Raw genomic sequence first — 13113 nt, forward strand, 5'->3', positions numbered from 1 at the left:
GATTGTCCCCGAATATGGGCATCAAATTTTCAGTAGAAGGGGGCAAAAAAAGAAATAATAACCATCATAGATTCTAATTTTACCCCCATTCAAAGAGTGCACTTCGCGAAAAGTAAAGATAGAGGAAAGTCTCTGCCAGCTGCAGCACTCAAGATTTTGTTGAAGTGCAAATGAAGTATAAATGATGATTTAAGCTGACGATGGGTGCTCGGAGAAGAAAAAATTATCAACTTTAATGTTTAGGCTATACTCATTTTAAATATGTTTCCTCATTTAAGAAAATAATTTTATCGAATCAGCGTATCTACATTGAAAAATGTCTTAATTTCCTTTAATGTTTAATGATACAAAAAATAAACAACGTTGTGACTTGAAATTCTGTGAGTACACTCCTTAAAATCTAAGATACCTTTTTGAAGAGTTTCAAAGCATTATTTTGCTTAGGATTCTCTGGGACTATTATACAAAATAGAAATTCGGGCGATGTAAAGAGAAGTCAGGCTGATTTTTGTAGAGTCCGCCGATTTGAAACTTATGGAAAATATACGGAACCTCGTTACTTTCGTAATTTCTACTCACTAATTACTACTAATTCTACTCACTACAGACTCATTTAAGTATGTACCATAAAAAAATTGCGAGACATCTTGCATAAATAAAAGTTTGGGTGCAACTGTTTTTGGATTCAATTACTGGGATCGAACCTCTAGGATGAAAGAACTTTGGGAGAGAATTCCCGTGGGTATTATTGATCGGGTGAAATTTCATGAAATCCACTACGTGAGTGCAAAAAGTAAGTAAAACGAGTAACGGCATCGAAGGGGAAAAAAGTACTGTCGCGATTCATCTCAGTAAGTATTAATAGAAAGCATATATTTTCCTGTCGACTTTCAACCTAGTATCGAACCATGGACATCCTCCCTCCACCGTGATCCTTTAACATTTTTCATAAGCCGAACTCGAGAGAAAATTTTCACCGCCGAAACGAGTGAGGTCCCGGCGCTTTGAGCCGCGAGTCCCATCACCGCCGAGGTTCCCCGGGGCTCAAGAGGTAGGGCTAATTAGTGGAATTTTAGTGCAGCTCGTATTATCCACTTTGGGTGGTGCCCTTTGAGTCCATCGGTGGAGCCCAGGCGGTATATATAAGTTGTACAGAGTTCACGCCCTCCGTCAGTAATAGCTCTTTGTGTCGGACTATCTCCTCATCGACGAAACAAGCTCCCACCATGATCTCTCAAGTCTTCCTCCTGGTAAGTTCCACTCCAGATAGTAAATTCCAAACTTTTTTTTTTTTCTGCTTGTTTAATGGCTTCGTGTCTAGCACCTTCAGCCAACTTTAGACAATATTTAGTGTCCGTAGACATCGAGGGTTCTCCATGCTCCAGGCTTTTCCAATTTTCAGGGATTAGGGCCTAGGAGAATCTGTTTCAGCAGATCTACTCGTCAATTCCGTGAAAATTAGACGCCACCACCGGGCTTCGAACCCGGGACCTGTTAACCTAGAGTTAGACGCGCTGACTACTAGGCCAACCTGGCCGGCAATTCCAAACTTCGCCCTCCAGAACTGACAACTTTTGGACTGCGTTTGGCAGAAAGGAACCAAGCCACGTCAGCTGTTGCCAGAATTAACTAGAAAATTTAATTTTTTACAAGAGGACTGTGCGGATCTTTTCAAAATTTTTAGGGACTTTTTTCTCTTCTTCACTAGCGCTACATCCCGATGTGAGCCTTGGCCTCCACAACGATTCCCCGCCACTGCACTCTGTCAAGTATTCTGGTTCTTCATCGTCTTACTTTCATTGCTTTAATGTCCTTTTCTACATCCTCTGTTCATTTCAGCCGTGGCCTCCCTCTTTTTCTGCTCAGTGCTACTCTTGCCTTTAGAACTTTAGGGACCTTTGTCTTTGCCTTTTAGGGATCTCGCTTCGCACTAAGTAGAAAATTCACTAATATTTGCAAATAAATCCTACGATCTACTACATCCTCGATCCATCTCAGCCGTGGCCTGCTCCCTCTCTTTCTGCTCAGTGCTACTCTTACTTTTAGAATTTTAGGGACCTTTGCCTTTGCCTTTTAGGGACTTTGCTTCGCACTAAGTAGAAAATTTACTGAAATTTGCAAATAAATCCGCACAACCGTATTCATGTGAAAAATGAAATTGCCCACTTAAATTTCAAAATAGCTAATGTGGCTTGGTTCCTTTCTGCTTAACACAGTCCAATTGATGCATTTTGCAATTACTATACTTCTGGCTTTTTTTATAAACAACGCATTTTCCCAAATTCTCTCACACTGGAAAAAAAAACACATTGGATCTAGAGTCCAGACTCTTGAAAACATTGACAAGAAAAAATACTCTTGATTCAATCAGATTTAAGCTTAAATCAAAAGGAAATCCGCTCAAATTAAGAGGCTTGGTTCTTGATTTAAGCTTTAATCTGATTGAATCAAGAGTATTTTTTCTTGTCGATGTTTTTAAGAGTCTGAACTCTAGATCCAATGTGTTTTTTCCAGTGCATGCATCCCATGCATTCCACTCCCGATGGTACATTCCAAACTACGACCTCCAGCGCTGACAACCTTTGGACCGAGCTCAGCAGAAAGGAACCAAGCCACATCAGCTATCGCCATATTCAACTGGGCAATTTAAATTTTCACAAGAGAAAGTTTGTGCCGATTTCTTGAAAAATTTCAAGGAATTTGCTTCGTATTAAGCAGAAAATCCACGGAAATCGCACAACCGTTTTCATGTAAAACATTAAATTGCCCGGTTCAATTTGGCAATAGCTGACGTGACTTGGTTCCTTTCTGCTCAACGCAGTCCATTTCAGCGCTGCATCGATGGCCAAAGTGCCAACGCGTATCTCGCGTTCATACGACGTTCTTCCTCAGCCCGGCGGAACTGCAAGCGTTTTTGATTGAGGGCGAGTCAGCTGGGTAATGCCTTGGAGACTGTAACGCAAGGGTAGAACAAAGCGCTAAAAGTTAGTGTTGTGAGAATTCGGGTATGTGTCTATACATTTTTTCAACTAAAATTTCTATCTGTGTCAGTGGCGTGGCGTGAATTGCGATCCATCGATTGTTATGCCATTTAAACCTATAGAAAAGGATCGATAGACAGAGTGTTCGCAGCGAACGCCTTAATAATCGATTCTTTACCATAGGTTTGAAAGGCAGATCAATCGATACATCGCAAAGGTCTGTTCTTAAGTTGTAGGTTAGAATTTTTTGCATAAGAGTCAATGTAAATCAATACGAACTCAAAGTTATTCAGTTGTAGGAATTGAAATTCCGTCTTCTGATATACAAGGAAGAACCGAACTTAAAGAACTTTTTTCACTGGCTTTGTCTTATTTTTACTACTTAGGAGTAGGTATCGCAGTAAATTATGAGTAAATTATGATTTTTCTAATCAAATTTATCTGCTCAATCAAAAATAAAACAGCAAAATCTTACAGAATATTCAAATTGTGAGACTAATAACGGAAGAAACACGTTTCTTTCGGGTATCAATGTGAGACTCAGCTATTTTTTTCGACAAGTAGGCCTCTTTTTTGTCTTTAAAGTTATTTTATCATTTTATACCGCTAATTACTGAACAAGTAGGTGCAATGGCAACTACTAAGGTCAAAAAAAGAAAAAAAAAATGTTGTAAACGCTGCCCTATGAGATGTCTTTTTATCAACTCTGTGGTAAAGGTACATCAATGCATGAAAATTGCTATCCGTTTTTAATTCAGTGCAATGTCGGTTTTCCAAGATTTCTTAAATCCAAGCCGGTGCTCTGATAAAAATAAAATAGATGGATCGAAAAAAATCGAACAAATAGAAAAAAATCAAAATTTCCAAGCACCAAAGACTCAATTTCCAAAATTTACGGATAGGGATTCGAGATTTTTTCCCACAATCAATGAAGTGTGAAAAGAAACATTCTCACTGCGTCCGGAAAAACTTTTCTACGGATCTGGGTGTTTCCTTGAAAATTTTAAAACCACCTAAAAAAATTAAATATTGGCAACAACGCCCATGACAAAACAAAAAGAAAGAGGAACCCACTCAACACTAGATGTTTTTTTCGATGGCGTGACAATTTATGAGACGCTTACTCGACAATTGTTTGTAAAACAATACGATGGAAAAAAGGGAATGTATAATTAGATAAACTAAAAGGGCAAACTTACTCAGCACGCGTTTTCCGCTACATTGAGTTGATGGACGCCGTATCAAGAAAGAAAGAAAAAAATTAAATCCGCCCTAGTCAGCGAAAAGTCGAATTGGGTGGTGTTTCCGCCCACGGGCCCCGGTTGTAATTAATGGAAAACGAAAAACCGAGACTTCTGAAAAATATTCCGAATTCTTTGCCAACTAATCCAGTTTAATTATAGCAAACGCCTATCCTAAGTTGAGAGATCTCGAATGTCCAGCGTGGAGTGTCGCACGGTGAGTCGATTCAATCGGTTGCCGGTTAGTAGTCGGTGTTACATGGACATTCTTGACAGTTAATCGAGGCTTGCAGTTGAGCAGAAAATAAAAAAAAAAACTTCCTGCACTTTAGTTTTTTACGTCTGATGACAACGGAGGCATGACCTTTCAGAGACTAAAATTAGTGACGCCCACTTTTGCGTCAGTATGCATACTAGGACTTCCAGTGGCGTGGTGTGGTGTGCTTTGTGATAAATTGATTGATCTCCCATTTAAACCTATGGAAAAATATCGATAGACAGGGTGCTCGCAGTGAACACCTCAATAATCGATTCTTTACCATAGGTTTAAACGGCATAACAATCGATAAATCGCAATTCACGCCACACCACTGAAAATTAGAGACTACAATCCCTAGCTCATCCGTAAAAATACCTATGCACATAGGGAAGCTAATGGTACACAATGTTTTAAAAAAATGAACCAGAAATCCAGATGAAATCCAAATGAACCAGAAAATTTTTAATTATATTCGGACGGCATTTAACAGGATGGAACCAAGCCACATCAGCTTTAGCCAAATTTAAATGAGCAATTTAATTTTTACAAGAGAACTTTTGTGCGAATTTTTTTTAAAATTTGTAGGAACTTCGTACTAGGTAGAAAACTCACTAAAATTTGCAAAAAAAAAATTCGCACAACCGTTTTCATGTAAAAAATGAAACTGCCCATTTAAATTTGACAAAAGCTGATATGTCATGGTTCCTTTCTGCTTAACGCAGTCCAATTGAACTGTATTGTCATGGGAACGGAGTTCCCCATGATATTACAATCGTTCCGTTGCTTTCGCTATGGGATTCCCTATACCTCTGCGACCTTGAGCGTTTCGCCCAGTCTCCGATTTTTGGTTGATTTTCCGATGTATCAAAAACCGTTGTATTTTTTAGCCAATCATGTCTCTACGTCAAGTTGTGTTGATTGCTAAAATTTGCTTTCAGCGAGTTTTTTTCCACCTTGAGATGTCGTGTCTGACTGGTAAATCTGCGCAGAACCACGAAGTTCCGTTTTTAGGCAAATTCTTTTTTTTGGGAGGTTTTCATTGGCTATTTTTCGCCATCAGTTTTCTGTTCGTTGGTGCAAAAGATCGCCTACCTCGTTGCTCTTGAGAAGCCACCATCATCCCACCTCAAATTTTAAACATAGATATAAAGAAATAATAACCATCGTACAAGGTGGAAAATTGCTCTGGAGGACCCGTTACGGATGTATGAGCCAAAATCAGAACTCGATTGATGGATTTAATCCATGAATACAGAAATATTGCCTCAGCTTACTGCCGCGATAGCAAATGCATGCCGAGATGAACCTTGAGACACATGACAGCATAGGCAAACAATATCTCACAGAGAAATGCGCTTAATCCGTTCTCTTATCACGGCCGGCAGTGGCCGCACCGCCGAAACCTCAAGGACGTCTTTTGTGGAGCCCCGCTCAGCGTCCGAGGTCCCTTTATAGTTCTTTTTTCTCCCTATATTTGGGCCGTGCCGAGATAGCTCAGTTGGCTACACCACCGCTCTGGCGCATGAAATTATGTCCCTTTTGGTGCGAGCGGGGGTTCGAATCTCGTCGGGGACAGTTAATTTTTACTGGTTGTATTGAATGTTTTAGACCAATCATCAAGCAATAATTAATACTTGGCAACTTAGGAAGCACATAGGTCCCTTATGATGCGTATTCGGGCATATGTGTAGAGTAAAAATACCGTACGTAGGGTGTCCCAAAAGTATACCGGGACTGGTTCTGTAACTTCAAAAGTAAGATAGATACAGACATGATTTTGGTCTCATTTTAAAGATCAACTCAACAGGTACCTATCGATTAAAACCAAGATCAGCTCAATCGAATAAAAATTGACCGAGTTATGACAATTTGAAATTAGTGAGGAAAGTTTACCCCTACGGTTTTTAGGAAGATTTTTCGCTTACCAGGATTCAAAAAGTTAATATTCGTATCCACTTTCCTCCGAATCTTCCATAACTTCCTTTTGCTTTTCAAAGTACCGTCCATCAAACCGGATGCACTTTTTCATGCGCTCTTGCCACTTATCCAACATTGTTTTCCTGAATTCTTCCTCTGGGATGGAGTTGAAGAAGTTTTGAATTGCATTCTGGATTTCGGTCTTCGATACGAATCTTCGTCCGCGAAGCTCCTTTTTAAGCGTAGGAAACATCCAAAAATCACATGGAGCCAAGTCAGCGCTATTAGGGGGATGAGGGATTGTTTCAACTCCATTTTTACTCATAAATTCACGTGTTAAGCTCGATGTGTGAGGCCGCGCATTGTCTTGATGGAGTATCCACGAAGCTTTCAAGTCCGACCGTTTCCGGGAAATGTGCATCCTCACTCCTTTAGTACTTTGCAATAATACGCACTGTCAACTGTTGTGTTTGATGGTACAAAATGTTGATAAATGACACCTCGAAAATAAAAAAACACAATAAGCATCACTTTATCGGCCGACTTTTCGATTTACGGCGATGAAGAATCTTCCTTAAAAACCGTAGGCGTAAACTTTCCTCGCTGATTTCAAATTGCCATAACTCGGTCAATTTTTATCCGATTGAGCTGATCTTGGTTTTAATCGATAGGTATTGAGTTGATCTTTAAAATGAAATCAAGATCATGCACTGAAAAAAAAATCTCGGTGTATTTACTAAGAAAATGGTAAAATTACCAAGAATTCAGGGTTCTATTTGATCCCAGTTTTTTCTTGGTAAAATTACCATTTATGGAATTTGTAATTTTACCGAGAAATCTTGGTAAAATTATTGACTTTCTCGGTAATTTTACTGGACCTTGGTAAAAAAAGCCAATATTTTTGATCGACTGTGGTAGAATTACCGAGATAAAATGGCAAAGTTACCGGGAATTGATTACCAATAAAAGTGGTATTCTTACCTGAAAAATACAGTAAAAATACGGGTTTTTAGGTAAGCTTACCAGTCTGTCTTGGTAAAATTACCAATAATTGGTAAAAAAGTGAGATGGTAAAGGTACCAACGGACCTTGGTAAAAACGCCGAGAATTTTTTTTCAGTGTGTCTGTATCTATCTTACTTTCGAAGTTACAGAACAAGTCCCGGTGCTTTTGGGACACCTTACGTATACTTTACGCCGAAAAAGCGAACCTGAAACTTAAATGCGTTAACTTCCGAAAACCATATATAATTCAACGAAAATAAATAATTGGTACATAACAGCTTTCTTGTATGCAAAGAAAATAATTAAAAATGTTAAAAAAGAGATGTCAACACAAAATTACATAGCCCCTTCAATTCAGAAGATACTACAAACGAACTGTACCTTAACATTTTCATATCCCAGAAGCTAACGTTCTCATGACGAATATTGCTATCGCTAGCGATTGCAAAATCCAACTTGTTTTGCAATTTGAAACTATATGTACTATACTCCTGCTTTCTTTTAGAAACAACGTTTTCCACAATTCTTTCATGCATATAGGCGATTTAATAGATGAGACACGACGGTAATTACTCATCGCAAAATTCTGCCCATTTGCACTCTCCAATGATGAAATCGAACTTTTAAAGGCAAGGTTTGTGGAAAATATACGCGAAACGACGAACTAACACCAGAAACTAGTCCTGAACTCAAGTTGATGTTTTTTCGCAGATATTTTGGCGGATTGTGCCACTGTGCGCTCATACACTTTGCTAGGTTAGAGCCGTAGAACTCTACCGTACTAAAGAAAAACGCCGTATGAAGCTTCAGGCGTTGCCAAATTTTCTTCGATGAAGCACGAATCTCCTGGTGAACTTATGAATATTTTTCTTTCAATTTTTCCAATAATTTTACTAGCAATTTTACCGAAGAAACCTAAACATTTCAAGTATTAATATTTATAACTGTCCTCAAAATGAACATTTCACTGACGGAAATTTGGCAACTCTCGAATGTTCATACGGCGTTTTTCCTTAGCACGGCGGAACTATCCTCCCGAATTTTGCTGTTGATTGCTTTGCAGGCGAATTTTTATCTCTTTGAGAGTTCCGCCGAAATCTAACGACTTGCCTCACTGTCGTAGTAAAATCAAATTTTTTAGACTGAACTGACGTTAGAGATAAATGTACTCAACGGAAGTTTTTTAACCATGTTTAGTTGCTATTATGTATGGGACTGCCCAGTTGAAACGATATTCGGTCTCCTTATTTGGAGGAAAAATTCTCCTTTGGCGACCTTTGCAATCAAACGCTGTTGCCAATTAGTTATAGGAAGTTACTGAATTGACATTCAACTTGCCGAATTTTACAATGACTGAAGATATTTCAAGTTTTTCAACTCGTTGGAGTAGCTGGATGTACAATTTTACGGGCGGGATGTTGAGTAACTTAATTTTATATCAATTAAAACCTTACATATTATCAAAATAATAATGCTCAATGCTTGTTCAGGAAAACCAATTGGGCACTATCGTGTTTCTTGCGAACTTTTACGTGAGAATCAACAATAGTCAAATCGCAAATTCCTCACACATGCAACATCTCCATTGAAGATACATATTTATAAGGGCCTGTTCCAGAGTTTGAGCGTTGTGGGCCCAAACACATCCAACCCGGTCCTGTTCCATCTGACGCATTACCAGTCTGTCGTGCTAATAAGGAAGAACGCCGTATAAGCCTTCAGACGTTGACAAATTTCCTGCGATAAAAGCAGAACTTACTGAAAAAATTGTAAATATTTTTTTTCAAGATTTCAACACAATTGTGTACGCAATTCAACTTAAAATATCTCAAAATTTCAAGAAAAAATATGCATAAATTTCGTCAAGAACACACGTTATACAAAGGAAAAATTGGCAACCCTCGAATGTCAATACACTGGGAAAAAAACCATATTGGATCTACAGTCCAGACTCTTGAAAACATTGACAAATAAAAATACTCTCGATTCAATCAGACTTAAGCTTAAATCAAAAGGAGATCCGCTCAAATTAAGAGGCTTGGTTCTTGATTTAAGCTTAAATCTGATTGATTCAAGAGTATTTTTTCTTGTCGATGTTTTTAAGAGTCCGGACTCTAGATCCAATGTGTTTTTTTTTTTTCGAGTGTACGGCGTTCTTCTATAGCACGACAGCAGTGGCATGGCCTGTTTTGTCCAATAAATAGCTTTATTTCATGACGAAATATTCAAACCTCTCTGTAAGAACGACATATCGTATCGGAGAGAGTTCGGCACATACGTCCTTTTTTCCTAGCTCAGGAGCGCGTGAGGAGGCCCGAGTCCGGTTTGGCGTCCCGCTGTGCCCTGACTCCCTGAGTGAGGGGTCAAGAGAGGACCTTGAAATGAGGAGCGACTGAATTAAATATAGATTCATAAAAGTGGCAATTGTGCCGAGATCTGGATCTGGAATACATAACGAGCGAATATTTTCACCGGGCGTGGTGCAGGGAGCTCCCACTCACATTCAGCCGCACCTCTTGGTAGGATCGCCGAGGAAGGAAATTCGGATCGGTTGGATTTTGGATCTATGGCTGCTTAGCATCGCCGCATCCTGTAAATACCCCAGTAGCAAAATGAAAATTAATTGACCAAATACTTGAGCACGAAGATAAAAGGCGATTCATCAAAGCCCAACGAATCCAATCGTTTGGCCACGTGGAAAAGATAGGCAATAACAGAATGCCGAAGGTAGTTCTAAAGGCAAGAGTGGCACTAAATAGAAAAAGAGGGAGGCCGCGGGCTGAGATGGATCGAGGATGTATGGAGAAGGACATTAGAGCATTGAGAGTAAGACGATGGAGAACTAAGATACTTGACAGAGTGCAGTGGCGGGGAATTGTTGTGGAGGCCAAGGCTCACATCGGGCTGTAGCGCTAGAGAAGAAGAGGAGGGGAGCAAAATGAAAATATTTTAAGAAAAAAGAAATTAATGAAAAAAAATTAGAAAATAAAGAAAAAGTAGCTAGCATTACGGAAAGTAGACAGAAAATTTAAAGTGAGTGTCACTATTTACCAAAGAAAATAGGTCTTTTTCCTATCGACAAGGTGGGTCTTTTTTCCGTCTAGAAATTTTACAGGGCTTTTTCCTTAAGTAAAAATATCCAAAAACCTGATGGAAAATGGAGAAAAATTGGATATTTCTTTTATCTATTTCTCAGAAATTTAAAATTTAGAAAACAGACAGAAAAAACACAATACGTAAACAACAAAATCTGTCTGTTTTCCTTGTATTCAGTGTCCGGAAAATAGACAGAAAATAGAATTTTTTTAAAATTTTCTCACTTCTGTTTGATACATCTTTTTTCTCTCCAATTTCTTTCTATTTCATTTTTCTGTCTAGAAAATAGACAGTTTCTAAATTAGTGCTAGACAGGAAATAGAATCCCATGCTACTTGGGACACTAACAGGGGGCACGGTTCTGGCCGCTACGCAGCCGAATCTCTAGAGAGGGCTTCGCGCCCTTAAATGACCATTTCCCGGGTCGTGATTGGACCGCGTTTAGCAGAAAGAAACTAAGCCACATCGGCTATTTCCGAATTTAATCGGGCAATTTAGTTTTTACGTGGAAATTTTTGTGCGGATTCCTCTAAAACTTTTAGGAAATTTGCTTCGTACTATGCACAAAATTCACTGCAATTTTCACTAAAATCCGCCAAACTTTTTTCGCTGAAAAAATTAATTGCAAAATTAAATTTGACAATAGCTGATGTGGCTTGCTTCCTTTCTGCTTGACGCGGTCTAATAATGACCCGGAAACGGCCATTTAAGGGCGCGAAGCCCCTTCAGGGATTCGGCTGCGTAGCGGCCAAAGCCGTACCTCTTGTTGGCATACTCATAGGATCATTGTCTTTTCTCCATTTAAACCTATGGAAATGTATCGATTCTTGGAGGGGCCAGGTGTTCCGACATGAATCAATTATTTAGCACAGGTTTAAATGGAGGAAATCCGGTGTCGCCAAATTGCTAGATCCGCCTTTGCATAGGATGCGGTGCTGCTGTGCAGTCGTAGATCCAAAACCCAACCGACATCAATTTCAAAACTGCAAGAAACAGGGCTCGTTTAGAGGCAAACAAGAAAAAAACACTAAAAGATGCGGCCGGAACTGCATGTAACGAGGCGGTAAATTGGTGCTGGGTCCACCCACTTTTTTGCGAGGAAAACAAAGTCAAAGAGTTCAACAATTTTGAGCTCCAATTGAAAAATTTCGAAACTCCTAGGCCTTGTTCTCCCCGCAAAATAGTGTAGACATAGCAGTAATTTACCATCTTGTCTGGAGGTACATCTAGCCCCATAATTCACACTTTAGAAGTATTAAAATAATATTCTTCATCGGACGCAGAGACAGTATATATCGCACTACCGAAGGAGCGCAGACTGCAATTAATTGCAACTGCATAGTGAAATGATTGCTATTGTGCCAGAGTGTTGTGTATGTCGTATTTTCTCTAATTGAAGGGGCTCCACTTATTGAAATTCAATCGCAATAAAATTGAAATAAGTTGCAATATGTTTTGCATTGCAAATTACCTTTCTTTCTCCTATATGGAGCTAATTCATGGACCGTTTAAAATTTGCATTTATCGACCAAAGGATGTAAGAATATTGTCATTTCGTGGTACGAAAATTGCGAACCATCCGCTCATTGAATTTCAAAATTATTTCCATGATTCTGTTGCGCTCTGCTCCTTGAAACCATCGTAGCGATAAGTTCATTTGGAGCAAAAAGTCAATGGTTCAGATCAACGCTAAACTCCACCTGATGATGATTGATGAGCAATGTGTCGAGCAAGAAATCGAATAAAATTCGCATGCAACATTGTCATGAAATTCGGGGTAAGCACTTAGCTAGGCGAGTTTTTGCGTTTGAACAGTTTTCGGGTTCGGACGCGAACATACAAGGGTTATTCAAAAGTCTCGCACCGCTGGTTATGAGGGGGGTGGCCATTTGAGATTTTTTAGTTGCCCCCCTTCCTCCTTCCCCGAGGGGATTAAAAACTGGAAAGTATTTAAAAAAGTTTTCCCCTCGATATGAGGAAAAACGTCTTGAACCGAAAATCGATATCATAATTAGAACTAAAGTTATGGCCAGTGGTGCGTGACTTTTGAATAACCCGCATATAAACCGCATATAGCAGAAAGGAACCAAGTCACGCATCACCTATCGCAAAATGTAACCGGGTTAATTTAAATTTTTACAAGACAACGTTTGCACGGAAACCTTTGAACGTTTTAAGTAATTTACTTCGCACCATGCAGATAATTCACTAAAATTTGCACAAAAATCCGCACAACCGTTTGCATGTAAAAAATTAAACTGCCCAGCGGACCGATTATTGAAACTGATAGACAAAGCGATAGACAAAGAAGACATAGGGAGTATAGAGTATAACGTGCTCAGCTCTCAGAGCTAAGTAGCTGAACACGTTGGGGATGGTCGCAGAATGGGGGCGTATATCCACCAGAAAGGGTAGTCCTAGAATAGGGAAGGTAGATCTAGGGGGATGTAAGAGCCCTTTCACTCTATATAGGTGGTCACCTACCTGAAGAACGTATCCTAGAATCCTAAGGCGAAGAAGGAACACGTAAGTAGGGGGTGGCCACTCGATGTATTGGGTAACGGTACAAATATAACTTGGTCACACAGACCTCTAACAACTATCACACAGATATA

General features: G+C 39.3%; 1 protein-coding gene across 1 annotated transcript in view; it reads left to right on the forward strand.

Moving 5' to 3' along the window:
• The first annotated feature begins 1116 nt into the window (after window positions 1-1116).
• The window catches only part of LOC109030947 (uncharacterized), a 50534-nt gene continuing 38537 nt past the window's right edge, over window positions 1117-13113 (forward strand). The window contains 1 exon segment of the mRNA XM_072304222.1: window positions 1117-1250. Coding sequence (XP_072160323.1) covers window positions 1227-1250 — 24 coding nt within the window. The 5' untranslated portion in view covers window positions 1117-1226.

Source organism: Bemisia tabaci, chromosome 9 (genome assembly GCF_918797505.1).
Source record: "Bemisia tabaci chromosome 9, PGI_BMITA_v3".
NCBI classification, from domain to species: Eukaryota; Metazoa; Arthropoda; class Insecta; order Hemiptera; family Aleyrodidae; genus Bemisia; species Bemisia tabaci.